We start from the raw sequence: 15,690 nt of genomic DNA, 5'->3' as shown, positions 1-15,690 counted from the left end.
CTTCTCCATTTTTAATCCCAAAAGTTCTTGTTTCTGCAGAAGGAGGTAGTTGTTGGCGGAAGATTTGCTGAAATGTGACGCCGCCCTTTTTGGCCTTCCAAAGGGGATTTCAATGGCTCTGATCCCGAGCCCTTTACTCACAGCCAAGTTTATTGTGTGAGACACACATGGTATATTTACCGTTTGAAGATGTCTCTTCACTGCATTCACGTAATTAGTGGCATTGTCCGTTGTGATGGCAATCACAGATAGGGATGTCACGATACCAGACATTTAGTAGTCGATACCAATACCAGTGAAATTCCACGATTCACTATACCCAATTCGATACCACAGTAAAAAACCTAAAACTAAACAACAAATTCCATGTACTTCAACATACTCATTTATTAAAAACATTTGAACATTACAAAAAACAACAGTGGCACTGGCATGTAGCCTTCAAGTAATGAATAAAAAGAATACAATTAACATTACAGAAAAAGAACAGTGGTAAGTAGTGTTAAAGTAATAAATAAAAATAAACCAATATTAACTTTTGATCTATTTGAATTGGGATCAGGCAATATCAGAACCATGATAGTATGATATCCTATGATTTAGTCATTTGAAAAAAAATCTGCTTTGTGCCTATCGCGCATGTGCACTGTAGCTTTAGCTTACCGACACAAAGGTGATCTATGCATGTCTTTTGAACACAACTTTAGTCTTTGCAATGTAAGAAGATACATTATTTTATCTATTTCAAAACCAGATAACTCGCGTTGTCACAGAGAAACAAGGGATACTTTCGGAAAGGGTACATTCTGCTGTTTATTTTGATATATTGTGTATTGTGTAGTGACGGGGACTTTGCAACATATTGAGCCGTACTTTGCAAAGACATAACTTTGTTCTGTTTGTTTGTTGTCTTCATAACGTGATTATTTTGGTATGTACAGATACTCTTTGCAAAGTTCTGATTACGCTTGTTTACGTCTTGTGATATGCGTTTCATGTCTATGCAATGGGGAGTTTGTTCAACTGAGAACAATGGGTGTGAATTTGCCTGCAAAATTAACGTTAACATGACTTGAAACTCACTCACCTTGGATTCTGTGAATAAATCTGGATGTCTGTATTTGAGGTGCTTCACTAAATTGGAAGTGTTTCCTCTTTTTGTCTGAGAAGCTGGTTGGCACCGTTTGCATATAGGCTTTTGCGAATCTATTACTCATCCCTGATCAGGAATTTCATCACTGATACCAACAGTACCTACAGTAATTGTGGTATCGACTTGGCACCGAAGTTTCCATTCTTGTGACATCCCTAATCACAGATCCCTTTTCTATGCCAAAAACGTCTAATATCTCTTGAATGCATTTTACATTCTCTGCAGTGTGGCTTTCCTTTTTGATTTTAGTACATGACATTGTTACATACACTCTGTGAGGGACCAAGCTAGTCAAGCACAAGGACGCAGATTGATTAAAAAAAGAAACGGGTTTTGTTTACCCAAAGAACATAATATCAGGGCCCTTAAAAGAGGTCAAATGAACAAAACAAATTAAAGTCATAATAACTTCAAACCAACTGTTTAAAATGATAAGTAACTTAAGACAGAAACTGTACTAACTTAACAAAGAACCAAACTGACCTAACAAACAGGAAACAAAGGAGAACTTAAATACTGGCTGATCAGACCAATTTTCAACACAAGAGGGGTACCACATACTAACAAATAAAGAAACAGAACCAAACAGTTAGTTTAATAATCACTCAAACAAAGAATTAACAAAATCACTAAATAAACAAATTACTTAAATTACGTAAAGGAATACATCTTAACATCTAAAGAACTTAAACTACATCGTGTCCCCCCCTGATGAAGCTGCCTTGGCACAGGCTCATTGCACTTCCTGTGCATGTGGCTTTGCCTGCAGCTTGTGCTCACTTTTGCCCCCCCCAGCTCTCACATGGCTCCCCCCAGCACCGATAGAAGAAAAAAAAAACAGGTATGACATAAAAACAAATTTAACAAAGTTGAAAATACAATTAGATCTAAATGTGCGCACTTACAAACAGAAATAATGTATTTAAACTAAGTTTAAACAAATATGTAAACAAAATGATATCAAGAAATACACATAACATAACTGAAAGTGTTGGTGCATGGGGTTACCGACTTTTTAGCTGTGCGGCTGTAGGTGCAGCCCTCACACACTCATACATGACATTGTTATGCATTTCTCAGTCATCATTAATCCAGTGGTGTAACATAGGATGCTGTCGCTAGGGATGTCCACCTATCGGTGATAAGAGCCACATTTTGTCTTTCATTGATTCCTTTATTTTGTCTGAGGTGCTGTTGTACATTTCTATAATTCTGTTGGTGAGTGTTCCACGGCTAGGGATACAACACCTCGGTTCCAGTTTTCGACAGAACTCCCAGAAGCCTGTCCCATCAATGACACCGATCGGTCTCATGTCTTTACATATGAACGAAATTAATTTCTGCGTGCAGGCCTCTTGTCGTGCTGCAGAAAAATAACTTGTGGCGGGCGGTGCAAAATATGTGTTGAGATGTGGCTGTTTAGTTGGAGTTTCATATATTATATACCATGCTCATTTGGGTGCACATTTTCAAGATGTAACCTCATGTTGCTGGTGGTCAAATGACAAGCTAACTGTAGCTTACATAGCTTGCATATCACTTTGTCTCGAGGCTCCACAATTTTTCCATCAACCGACCGAAAGCCGAAGTGTTTCCAGACAGGGCTTTTCATATGTTTGGGGGTTAAAATCACTTTCTCTCCACCTGCGGTTGAGTTGGGTTGACGCTGTGGCAGACAGTGAGACTCCTGTGACCTGTCCTTGGCCCTTGCGCCCACTCACAAATCACTGCCACACTGCTGCTGCGCGGATGTGTGTTTTTCCACATTTGAATATTAATTTTCACCTCCGAATGTATGTTTTTAAAACCTACTCGAACATATATTCGAATTTAGAATATTCTTTGACTGCCCTACTCACCAAGTAAACAAGTGTTGTAGTCAAGTGTCATGTTGTGTTGTGGACAGAATTTGTTGGTCTGTGTCTCGCACCTCTAAAAGGCCCATGATTAAATGCACATTACTATTTTCAAATGCTCTATTGTATACAACAAGTAGCCTACATAAAACAACAAGAAAAGTAGGATTTCATTTTCCTTTTTTAGAAAATTGCTTTTGTTAACACTCGCAATTTTTACAGTTTCTCTGGTCTGCATGTTAAACAAGAAAAGAAAATGTAAAGTAATGTAACACTAACATTTTAATTTGTATTTTTCTTCTCTTTATAGGTACGACAATATCATCCAAGTATGGACTGGCTGTCCTGGTTCTGGCATGTGGTTCAGTGAGGAATGCCTTGTTATAATTTGAGGAACTGATGTGGTTTGCAACTAGCTCTTGCTCGGTTTGCTCTCAATGCGAACTAAAAAAAAAGCCTGTTTTACTCCCTCGCAACCCACTCTCTGTCCTCCCCACAATGCAGACAGCATAGTTGGTTCCTCACTCCCCAGCCACTACTGCTCTTACACCCAGCACATTGTTATTAGTCACTGTAAAAACCAGTCACAGCAAAAACAGTTGGATTACCTTTCGTACAGACGTCTACTTGACACCATCTGAGGTGCAGTATTACGACTGTTGAATAACTCTCATGGAAGAATGACTCTCTGAAGGTTTCGCTGTTCTAATTCATGTGTTCACTGCTCAAAAGCCAACAAAAAAAGAAGAATCTATATTTGTGTAATATACATATGATCCTAGATAAATTTGTTTTATTTGACACTTAGAATTACTGTATGTGCTGTACACATAGCTATCACTCATTTTGGCCATGGAACATCATCATCAATAGGTACTTTAAGCCCTCTAAAGGAGATAAATCAAATTCAAGTAGACTTTCAATGTTAACCAGTGGATTAAAAGAAGCCTAATTCTGCATTTTCACTTTTCTGGCCATCTAAATTTCAGATGTGCATAATTTTACATCTTGTTGGTGATACATAATCAGATGTGCATGCTTGGTCTGAAGGATTAAATGAGAGGAAAATATGTTTGTTAAACTACATAAGTCAGCACTCAGACTTCAGTGTTAGAATATGTTAAGTTTCGCCTTACTTTCATGTGCTAGCTTTGATGAAAAAAATGTTCCTGTCACTTTAATTTGTTTTGTATCCTCAGTGAAAATAAAAAGAAATTCATAATTTGTGAGATCCTACTATGTGACCACTGGATGATTAATTTTAACTGACCCATGCTATTTCCAAATGGAAAACTTGTGGCTGTGCACCTCTCTGGTGTTTATAGAGGAACATGTTATGTACCTTTTCTGGATTGCGGCTACAGGTAGTTTTTATGATGTTGATTTTGAGACACACCTATTTGCACATTTTCAGGTTGATAAGTGACAAGGTGGTGGAATGAGATCCAGTTAAATTTAACGACTATACTCAACATAACAAGACCCGTGTTTGGGAGAAATGTGGTCATTTTCTTGTAGGTTTTTCACTTAGATCTCACTGTCACTTATTTTTGGCTTTATTATCAGTTGCTGTATCATTTACTCATTCACTCTTTTGCCATACCCACTGTATCCTAGTCAGTACTATAAAGGGGTAGAGCCTATCCCAGCAACTGTTGGGTGAGAGGTAGCATACATCCTGGACCAGTTGTCATTTCATCACTGGAGACTGGTGTATCATTGAAATTTTCATTCACACAACACATTTATAAACAAAATGCTTTGACAATCTGGACAAAAACAGGCAAAGTAGTGGTTTGCTTTCTGGGTGCACATAACTCCTATTTTTAGATCATCAGCATGAACTGGAATAACCTCCAAAATAAAAAAGATTATTTTTGAGCTGAAAAGGAAATTGTAAACCATCCATCAGCAGCACAGATGCAAATTCATACTGAAATGCATATGAATAATAGAGAAGCATATTTATGTCTAAAGAACATAATTAAATGAGTATCATGTTGCCAAAGTGCAGAACTTGGCAAGTACTTTATTTTAGTACACACTGACCCAATAATGCATATCTTTTGCTTAGCTGGGGCCAGACTTTTAGGTGGCCACACACAGAACATGATTATCTTGTATATCATTCATTATATGGTATAATCTAACATTCATAGAGTCCATAACTGCCAATGCAATTTGCAATAGTTTCTATGCTGCCTATTATCAAACTGCAAAATACTCACTTCACCTTGACTTATGCTACATTTGAGAGAGGATAAATGTTTCCCCAGTAAAGATTTACAGCATTTCCAAAGAATAGTGCAGGGACACCTGGAGATTCAGCACTGAGGTTCAAAGGCTGACAGATCATCTCATGCCTTGAGATACCAGAGGCATGTCCTGATCAGCAGCTTCCAGCTCCATCTATTGCCCAACCCTGTCCAATCCCTCAGTCCACATAGCTTCAGGGTAGATCTGGAAAGTTAATCAAGTATCACTGTCACATATTTGCCATTCTATTTTGAATGAGAACTAATTGTTTAAAACGAGACAATTTATGTAATATATTTCAGAAAAAGTTTAGCTAATAAGAAAAAAATAGTGCCGTTTATTTTACTGTAATGAGAGTGGGATTTTGATGTTGATCCTGAGGATTTGTTCCCAAGCACCCTGGAGAGAGTGCAGTCTGAGTTGACAGGTTGTCAAACCCTCATGTAAAAATATTACAGATCTGTAGAACTTGTAAATTAAATAAGCAGCATGTTAACTTTTTTTTCCATTGAAAAGGCAGAGGCCAGCGATGTTCTGTACTTGTAACAATAATGTCATGTATTCATAATCAAGTGTTAAGAGTCCAAAGTTGGTTTTCATCTCTTCAAAATGAACTTGGGTAAAATGTTTTTGACACAAAAAAAATCTCTGTCTATCTCTCTCTATATATTGATATATATTAGAAACATCTCCTTCATATTGATTCCATAATAGTGATGCGTTTGATTTAGGATCCCTGCAACATAACGATTTTCAAAGGAGAGATTGTTGCAATGACTGAAGTGATGTTGTGATTGGAATGATGACAAATGATCCTTAGTTCGGGTTTTGATGGAGACCAAATTGCTTACATGCCTGGTCTCTATTGTCGGGGGGTTTCAGAAACCTCACATAAGTATTTTCCTGTTCTGTTTTGTATGCCTCATCCACTCTAGATGTATTTGTTTCTTCTTTTGTATTTCATTTCGATGCAGTCCTGTCTGTTTGTTGAGCTGTCAAAAATTCTGATGAATTATGTTTCTTTTCTTTGGTATTGTGTGAGGCTTCTGTACTGAAACATTGCAACAGTTTGTATTATAATGACAATATCAGAATAATATTTAAATAAACCATTTTCACGGATGAAACTCAAACCCTGACGAATACCATCTGTTTGGTGGGTAACACACTGGGTATTATAAAGAATGAGAAGGAGAGAGTGCTGACAGACGCAAAAAAGATACAACTGTCCAACTTAGGAGAAAGTTACTGTTGTTGGATATATAATATGAGAAAAGCTAACTGACATTATTTTTAAGTGATTTTGAAATCTGTAAAAATTTAGTCTGTCATAGGAAGGACCTGGGAAATTTAAAAGCCATTGGTATTAGATTTTAGGACTATTTTAAAGCTGTATTTTTTTAGACTTAAACTTAGAATTTAGAATTTATTCAACCAGGAAAGCCTCATTGAGATTAAAAATCTCTTTTACGTTAGTGTCCTGACCAAGACAGCAGCAAGTCATGGAACACAATTACTGACAAACAATACAATCCTCCAACACTTTCGGTCTACTTTTAAAAATATTTAAAGAGACCTGCTCCCTCAGGCCCAACTCCTCCTGCAACAGGTTCCACGCTGCGGGAGCTGCATATCTAAAACTCCTTTTTCCCATTTCAAGTTGAACTTTAGGAACAGTCAGCAAAAATAGGTCTTGTGACAGAGACTGGGTGAAGACTATAAGTTCCAAAATTCTCAGCTTGATATAATCACACAAGTAAGAGGGAAGCAAATTAAGAATTGCTTCATAAATGAGGACATGCCAATGATTTTGTCTTCGAACAGACAACGCAGGCCAACCAACTCGAGAATAAAGGTCACAATGACGAGTCAGAGCCTTATGACATATAATAAACCTCAATGCTCCATGATATACAGAATCCAAGGAGTGAAGGCATTGTGAAGATGCGTGCATTTACAAAACATCACCATAATCCATCAGGGGCAAGAAAGTACCAGCAACAAGTCTCTTTTTGCAGCAAATGAAAAACAGGACTTATTTCTGAAGTAAAAACCCAGGCGCAGCTTCAGCTTCTTGACAAGCTGCTGAATGTGGAGCTTCAAAGACAGGGCATCATCAATTAAAAAACCTAAATATTTATAAGATGAGACAAGCTCAATCACATCAACCTGATACAAAATTATAGAAGGCAAGTCCTGTGGTTTAGCATTACTAAACATTATAAGTTTTGTTTTTCTAGGATTTAAGAACAATTTTAAATCCCTAAACGTGATTTACACAGTATTAAAAGCATCCTGTAAATGTGCTCCGTATTATTGATATAAATGGTAAATAATAACAGGATCAGAACTAAACCCTGAGGCACACAGTTTTATATTTTTAAAGGGTTTGAGGTGAGGCCTTCAGCCTGCATGCACTGCGATCTGTTTGATAAATCATTTCTGAACCACCTGGGAGACTGTTCAGACAGACCTATACTAAGTAGTCTGTGTTATGATCACGTGGTCCATAGTGTCAAACTGCCTTTTCTGTAACACACTCCTGATAAAGTCTGATCAGCCCGAAGTTCCAGGATAGAAGTGCAGCAAAGAGTAGAAACATTGTTTGCGTGAGGCTTGTGTTACTCACTGTCGTGCGTCCAACCAATGTGTGGAGACGTCCTCTTTCGGAAAATGCAGCTACGAGCCCTCATAACCACATATACACAGCAATCTGGCAGCAGCACACACGCAGTAGCAAAGAAGCGATCCAGGACACAGGCCCACACATCAGAAAGAGCGGGAAGCCAGCAGCCAAAACAGGGGGCCAGGTAAGCGGCAGGCGAACTAGGAACACAGCTTCAGCTACGCATTGAGCTACACATGGTGGCAAGCAGCTACTGTTTTTACTCAGATATCACAACACAAAACTTAACTGAAATGATAAGGACGAGATAGGCTTGATCTATTTTTCTATTTTAATCTATGTGAAACTGTAAACGGAGTAACAAAGCAGTTTAGACAAACATGACTGGACAAACAGACTTGGAGACAACCGTGCTGCCATCTTGGAATGGTATTGATATATATTCAAGTGTTGAGAAACAAATATAGCAAAAATTTAACGGAATTAGTTAAGTGAAATAATTAACTAAAAATTAAGATTTCAGTGTATATTGCACAAGTCAGCATTTTGGAAATAGCAAAACTAAAGAAATGAAAGCAGTTAACAAAAAAATATTTTGATTTTGTAGTAAGCAAGCAAACCCAAAAATATTTTAGATTGTTCAGTGAAACAGTGACGATGTTAAAAAGAGATGTCCAACTTTATGAATAAAAATGATGGTCACGGTATGCTGCATGTACACATTTCCCATACATCTCCCTGAAAAGCCAATTATCTGAAGAACCTAAAGCAGTATCCAGCCAGTCGGTGTTGTTTGACTGAAGAAGATTCACAGGTGAGTTCAGTTCCATGGCTCACCTGACAGACAGCAGTGTGTCCACCACATGGTGCGATGTTAGGGGATACAGATCATCTCACATAAATTTGTACAACAATACTGAGGATATGATAATGCCAACATTGTGAAACAAAGGAGCGTGCGTGTTCAGTCAAGAGGCTTCGTCAGCTCTCCTGCAAGAACAATTCAGGAGGTCTTTCTTGCCCAAAGCAATAGCCTTATGCAATCACTGTTTAAGATGACGAATGACTAGTATCTGTTTATTACTTTTTTCAACAACATAACTTCCCTTTAAAAATTTATAAAAAAGGAAAAAGTTGTATTCAGTGAATCTTCAGGGAGCGTTTGACCACCCACAATATTCACTTTAGTCAAACCATGACACTGAGCAGAATTTGCTGTAATACACTGAGAATACAGAATATACATGCAGTGGAAAAAAATCATGAATAAATAAAGCAAGCAAAGACAATGTCATCAACCTTATTTTAGGCAAAAAGAAATATGTTTATGATAAACATCTTAAGCGTGTCTGTTCTGTGTTTCTTGTATATTTGACAAAGGATTCTACACATATATGTTTTGTGACCTGTGACAATTTAAATTGCAGTTGTAGTTCTTTCAATCTCCATTTGGATTGAACTGTGAAGCATCTTCAACATATCCAGAGTACCATCTAGTATTTTTGGTTGAACTAACCCTAACAATGAAGATCTGGTTTTAACTCTGTAAGTCAACGGAGATGCTGTGACTCTGAACATGTTAGTGCTCATTTGAACCAGGGAACATTGATATCACCTGGCCAATTAGAATCATTGAGAGTGTGCCGAATCTAGAAATATATCAATAAAACTAATGCAAATTATATTAATCTGTTAGTTAATAATCTTATTAATATAATTGCCACGTCATGAAATCATGAGCAGTCTATCTTTGTGATGTATTCCAGGATATTTTTTGCTTCATCCTGGATAGTGGCTCTGACGCTCACTGGCCCCGGGCCTCCCTCTTTCCTCTTAGTATAAAATCTCAGGGTGCTGGATTTGGGGTGAAAGAAAGAGCTTTCTTGTCTTGATATCAGTGGTTTCCACCTCCTCTTTTGGCCAGGTTATTATGCCAGCAGGGTATCTGATGACTGGCAGGTTGTATGCATTAGAATGTGTGTGTATCTAACAAATGAAGTGGTCCCAGTAGAGTGCCTGTGTAGAAATCCCTCTGTTAGCTCTCCTATAGCCGCAAGTAGCCACATAATAGCACCTATGAGCTGACAGAGTTCTAGAACACGTTCGTTCATTCATTCGGCTTAAAGTATTGGTGAAATAAAGACAGATAATGCCTTATCTAGAGGCTGCTTGCTAACGTAGGATTGGACAGAAGCCGTTTGTGGGAGGGGCTTAGCAAAGGATCAGTTAAGAGTTTAATATTCACTCCTCAGTTGCACAGATCAAAGGGCTCTGTATGCAGACATGTTGCTCCATGAGAAAACAGGATATTTAACATTATAGATTATGTTTAGTTGTTTAACAGTAGCACTTGAGTTGCACACACAACACTACATATTCAATCACAGTCACTCCAAGAAGACTTCTTTCCTGATATTTAGCGCTCATGAAATGCTTATGTTAGAACCACTATACTATCTGAAAAACATGCCAGTCAAATGAGGTAGAGACAATGTCTGCGCAGTGATTTTGGCTTCATGCGATATGATGTCCCAAAGAGAAGGCTGGAAGCGACAAAATGTTTCTAAATTTTTCTTACAATCATCAAAGACTTCATCACCCAGCACACAGACTCGTCACCCTCTTGCCCTCTGGGAGGCGCTACAGGAGCCTCCGGACTAAGACCACCAGGTACCAGAGCAGCTTCTTCCCCACAGCTGTCACACTCCTGAACTCTGCCTCCTGACACTAACAACAACCATGGACTGTATTCCCATATACACACAAATAACACATGGACTACTGTATATACTGTATAGATAACCTACTCCTGTTCATAAATACACTCCCTTACTTATATTCTTTTTTTCTGTTTATACCCCTTCATATTTATAACCTGTTTATAGTTCATAGTACATTCATAGCCTGTATATACTTTTACATATAGTTATAGCATATTCGCAACAACTTTACTGTACATTTGTAAAATATATTTATATTTGTATTTATATTTATATTCATATTTTTGCTAAAGCACTTCTGGATGGATGCAAACTGCATTTCCTTGCTTTGTACTTGTGACATGTGCAATGATAATAAAGTTGAATTCTATTCTATTCTAGTCTATAAGAAGGCTAGACCTTCATAGTACTGTGGTGGAGCAACGGCTGAGGAGGAAATCATATTCTGTTTTGGAGAACAATAAACTTCCTCTCCACAGTCCTGGCAGGACAGAGGAGCAGCTGCAATGAGAGGCTGCAGGACTGAGAGCTTCAGGAGGTCCTTTGACCCCACAGCCATAAGGCTTTTTAACAGTGATTGCTGATTTTGTTGTTTTTCTCAAATGTATTCATCTATTTATTCATTTATAATTATTATTTTCATTGTTTAATATACAATCATTATCAAAAATTTTGAGCTACTTGACTAATTTTGAATTTCCCCCACTGGGGGATGAATAAAGTATTATTCTATTCTATTCTATAAACATGTTATTAGCACAATTCTGCAGAAGGAGCTCACAGGATCAGCTACCTTTGAGAGAGCAGGGTTAGGGTTAGAGGCAGAGTAAGATGTTTCTGCTGCAGGGCAGAGATCTCACTCTGGCAGGTACATAAATTGCCAAGTTGGTAAGACTGACAATGTTTGTGTTTGGAAGGTTTCCTGGGAAGCCAGTCTGATATCACCAGGACCAAGAATCAAAATAGATGAGACTGGAATCAATGCAACTGGAAGCAAGAATCTGGAGTCAAGAGTAGTGGAGAATATACTTTCACAGGGTCACACAGTTCACATGCGTCAGATAGAAGACATCGAACAAAGAAAAAACAAGGTCCTATTTATACCCTAAACAGAACAACACGTCTGTCTTTAGGTGTTATTTTCATCATAAATAAACTAAGGAGCTGGTAATGGATTTCTGCAGGCGCAATCACATCCTCCGACACCGGTGAACATCCAGGGAATGGACATAGAGAGAGTGGATTCTTACAAGTACCTGGGTGTTCACCTGAACAAAAAACTGGACTGGACTCATAACACCCATGCACTTTAATGGAAAGGTCAGAGCAGACTCTACCTGCTGCGGAAATTCAGGTCCTTTGGAGTGCAGGGAGCGCTCCTTAGGACCTTCTTTGACACTGTTGTGGCATCAGCCATCTTCTCCGCAGTGGTCTGCTGGAGCAGCACCATCTCTACAACTGACAGGAAGAGACTTGACAAACTGATCAAGAAGGCCAGCTCTGTCTTGGGTTCCCCGCTGGACTCAGTGCAGGTGGTGGGAGAGAGGAGGATGATCACAAAGCTATCATCAATTATGGACAATATCTCCCACCCCATGCGGGACACCATCAGTGCACTGAGCAGCTCCTTCAGTGACAGACTCCTTCACCCCAAGTGTGTGAAGGAGAGATATCGCAGGTCCTTCCTTCCTGCTGCTGACTGTTTAACAACCAGGTCTGACCCGCCCCAGTAGACCACACACACACACACGCACACACACACACACACACACACACACTTAAGGACTTGGAAAACAATGTGCAACTTTCTTTATTTTTACGAGCCCATGTAACAACAGTATGTCCCTGTTGTCTTTCTCTTGCTTGCTGCTGTAACGTGAATTTCCCCATTGTGGGACAATAAAGGAAAATCTAATCTAATCTAATCTAATCCATTCTAATAGGCTTTCTATTAGAAAGTCCAGACATACTGGTGTCATATATCACAAAGTTGACCCTTCAAAAGTAATGCAGCATCAGTCAGGTCTGGCTTTTTCCAAAACGTATTATCAGTTTTTTTTCACTCCAACACAATTTTTTTAATGTGACAATGAGTGACAACAGTGATTCGTGAGTCTCAATGTCTCAATCCACCAGCAATGATCCAAGAATTGATAACAGGTGTATAACTGATGCTTTTGAAAATTTGGAACATTGGAACAAGTGAAAACAGTTCTCACTTCCCATGTGGTGTTCATATTTTCCATAAATTTTGAACTGAACCTTTTAACTGACAAATGTGAAGCGAGCTCAGGACTCTCTTGTGGGACTGAAAGATGTGATAGTAAATGTGTAATGCTGAATTGTGCATGCACTCCCCACACCCCACAAGTGTGCACACCAGTGGAAGCCTAAGGACTTGCAATGATTTCTGAGCCAGGCATAAATATTTATATACAACTAATGCTACTGCATTATGACAGTTACAGAGATGAGTAGAACTATGCAGCAACAATCTCACAGTAGACAGCATTACAGAAACTTACAAAAAGTGATGTAACAAGGAGGTTTTAGACGAGAACTATCTAGGAGTTAATAGGTGTGAGGCCTGGATATGATGAGTGACTTTGCAGAATAGAAAGCCACGGAAGAAAACACCTCTATTGTAAGTTTAACTTTTTATTTTGGCTTTGGAGCACACTGCTGCACATTTTCCTACTCTACTCTCACCTCATTCATATACTGCCAATGAGTATGATTTTTTTCTGAGGTGGTGCTCTCACATCCAATTTTGTTACACAGCTGCTGCTTTGTTTTCTTAAGGTGTACAACATGTTGCTGTTGGATGTTTTAAAGTTGCATGCAAGACTGACATGTTGATCACAAGGCCTCTGTTGGATAGTATGCTGTCATCATATGCTGCTGAGTAGCGAGACTCGCCTGCAGAAGAACTTTAAAATTAGCCACTTTCAGCTTTGTTATCAGCTAAGTATTGAAATTGTTAAGAATTTATCAATTCCGGTTCCATTATTGTGCCACCATCCGAAAACATGCTTGTTAGGTTAATTGATTTCTCTACCAAATTGTCCTTAGGAGTGAGTGTGAGCGTGTGTGTGGTTTTTTGTCTTGTTTGTCTCTGTGTGGCCCTGTGATGGACTGGCGACCTGTCCAGGGTGTACCCCGCCTCTCGCCCGATGACCACTGGAATAGGCTCCTGCCCCCCCGTTATTCGACCGACGGATTAAGCAGGTATAGAAAATGGATGGATGGTTCCATTATTGATATCGCTTATTGATTCGGTTCCTTATTGGTTCTCTTATTGTTTCTCATCCAGTTATATAGTACAATATATAACTCTATATATAATATATATAATATATATATATATATATAATATATAACTATAATTTGCAACTCTGCCTTACTCTTGCAGTCTTCTTCAACTAAATGTTAATATCAGATGGAAATTAGTCATACAGTATGTCGCTAACATTATTACAACAGGTGATCAAAGCTCTGCACGTGTTGTAACTGGCCCTAGTATTGTCCTTTTTGGTGAAATATAACCAAACTTTGGAGCGCTTCTGCCTTGATGCCATTCTGAGCCAAAATACGAAGTGTCCACATGACGTCATGGTGCAAATGCATCAGATGTTAGAAGAACCTATGAATGAATTAGGCAGGTGGATTAACAATTCCAAGGAGTCAAACTACGGGAAGCCAGTTGTCTTTGAGAACCGGTTCTGGATTCCCATCCCTATTAACAGATGGTTGAGAGCAAAGTGAGGAAAGGTGTGACAGATGAGGTCCCCCAGCAGTCTAAGCCTATAACAGCTAAACTATGGGATGTTTCAGGATCATCTGAGCCATCCCTGAGCTCATGCATGTAAGCTGTATGACCCAGTGTATACCGTATTAAAGAATATTCTCCACTAAAGACTCTTGTTTCCAGTCTCATTGATTCCCGCTTCATCTACCTCTACTCTTGGTGACAACAGAACGACTGCCCAGGAAACATTCCTTACAGTGCTCCACTCTAGCTTTCTCCCTCAACTCTGTCACTACCGGACAGAAGAGGAGTCATGGCCTCACATGGAGTATGTCCAGGAGATTGAGTGCCACCCACAGCCTCTCCCATGGACTGGAGGGTCCGGCTACACAGTCATAAAAAGCCTTAAAAGCACATCAAAATCAGCAAATGATCAGTGAAATGATTTTGTATATATAAAAAAAGTAGCTTAACAATCACATTATCACACATTATTGTTATAAAACAGAAGGGAATTGCAGCGTAAACAGTAATTGAGCTTCCAACAAAAAAGAGAAAGTCCTGATGAACAAAAATACTGAACCATTCATGCTGTACAGCTGTGTACATATCAAAGTGATTAAAACTTTGATAGTTTTAAAATGCATCAATCCCAGATCACTACACCCCACTGTCATGTAGAACAGAGGGGGAGGGGGGAAGTAAGTAGCAATTTGTGGGTGAAACTGTAAATGTATAAAACTGCAGGTTTTGGCAAAACGTATCAGTGGGAAACTGAAAAACAATAAACTACCTCCCAGAAGTTGAAAATGGGCCCGTCAAACCTCATAGTCTGTACATCATTTCAAAGATGAGACGGAGAAATTGAATAGAATGAGGGCGAGACAGACAGAGTCATCTTCTGTGGAATTGAGAAGTGAATTTGGCAGCAATGGCTGAACTAATCAGGTTTATTTAATCAGTGAATCAAGAATGCAAAGTTGCAAAAGAAAATGAAAGCAGTAGAAAAAGACAGGCACCAATTTAAAATATCCCCTCAGCCTGTGTTTGTTAATTCAGCAAGCAATGAGAAATTAATTTATGAGGACGCAAAGAGAGCAAACAACCGACAACCCTCAGGCACTTTAATCAGAATGCTGGTACAATTGTTGCATAAAGAAAGAAGGAAGGTTGAAATTATTGTATGACTAACCGTGCCTAATTCTACACATTAAAGTATATTGTGTTGCTGCTGTGCTGATGAATCACAGATGGCCGGGATCTGTTCTTTTTATGTGCTCCCATTGAAAGAAAAAAATAATAATACAAAAGGACAACTGAAGTTTACATTT

General features: G+C 38.7%; 1 protein-coding gene across 1 annotated transcript in view; it reads left to right on the top strand.

Annotated features, from left to right (window-relative positions):
* vstm2a (V-set and transmembrane domain containing 2A) overlaps positions 1 to 6,380 on the top strand; it is a 99,090-nt gene extending 92,710 nt beyond the window's left edge. The window contains exon 5 of the mRNA XM_072378891.1: positions 3,320 to 6,380. Coding sequence (XP_072234992.1) covers positions 3,320 to 3,396 — 77 coding nt within the window. The 3' untranslated portion in view covers positions 3,397 to 6,380. The remainder of the gene's footprint in view (positions 1 to 3,319) is intronic.
* Positions 6,381 to 15,690: the final 9,310 nt, after the last annotated feature.

The sequence above is a fragment of the Leuresthes tenuis genome, unplaced genomic scaffold (assembly GCF_036924035.1).
Source record: "Leuresthes tenuis unplaced genomic scaffold, fLeuTen1.0.hap1 SCAF_24, whole genome shotgun sequence".
Taxonomy (NCBI): domain Eukaryota; kingdom Metazoa; phylum Chordata; class Actinopteri; order Atheriniformes; family Atherinopsidae; genus Leuresthes; species Leuresthes tenuis.
The sequence above is the reverse complement of the archived record's forward strand: the minus strand, read 5'-3'. Positions and strand labels throughout refer to the sequence as shown.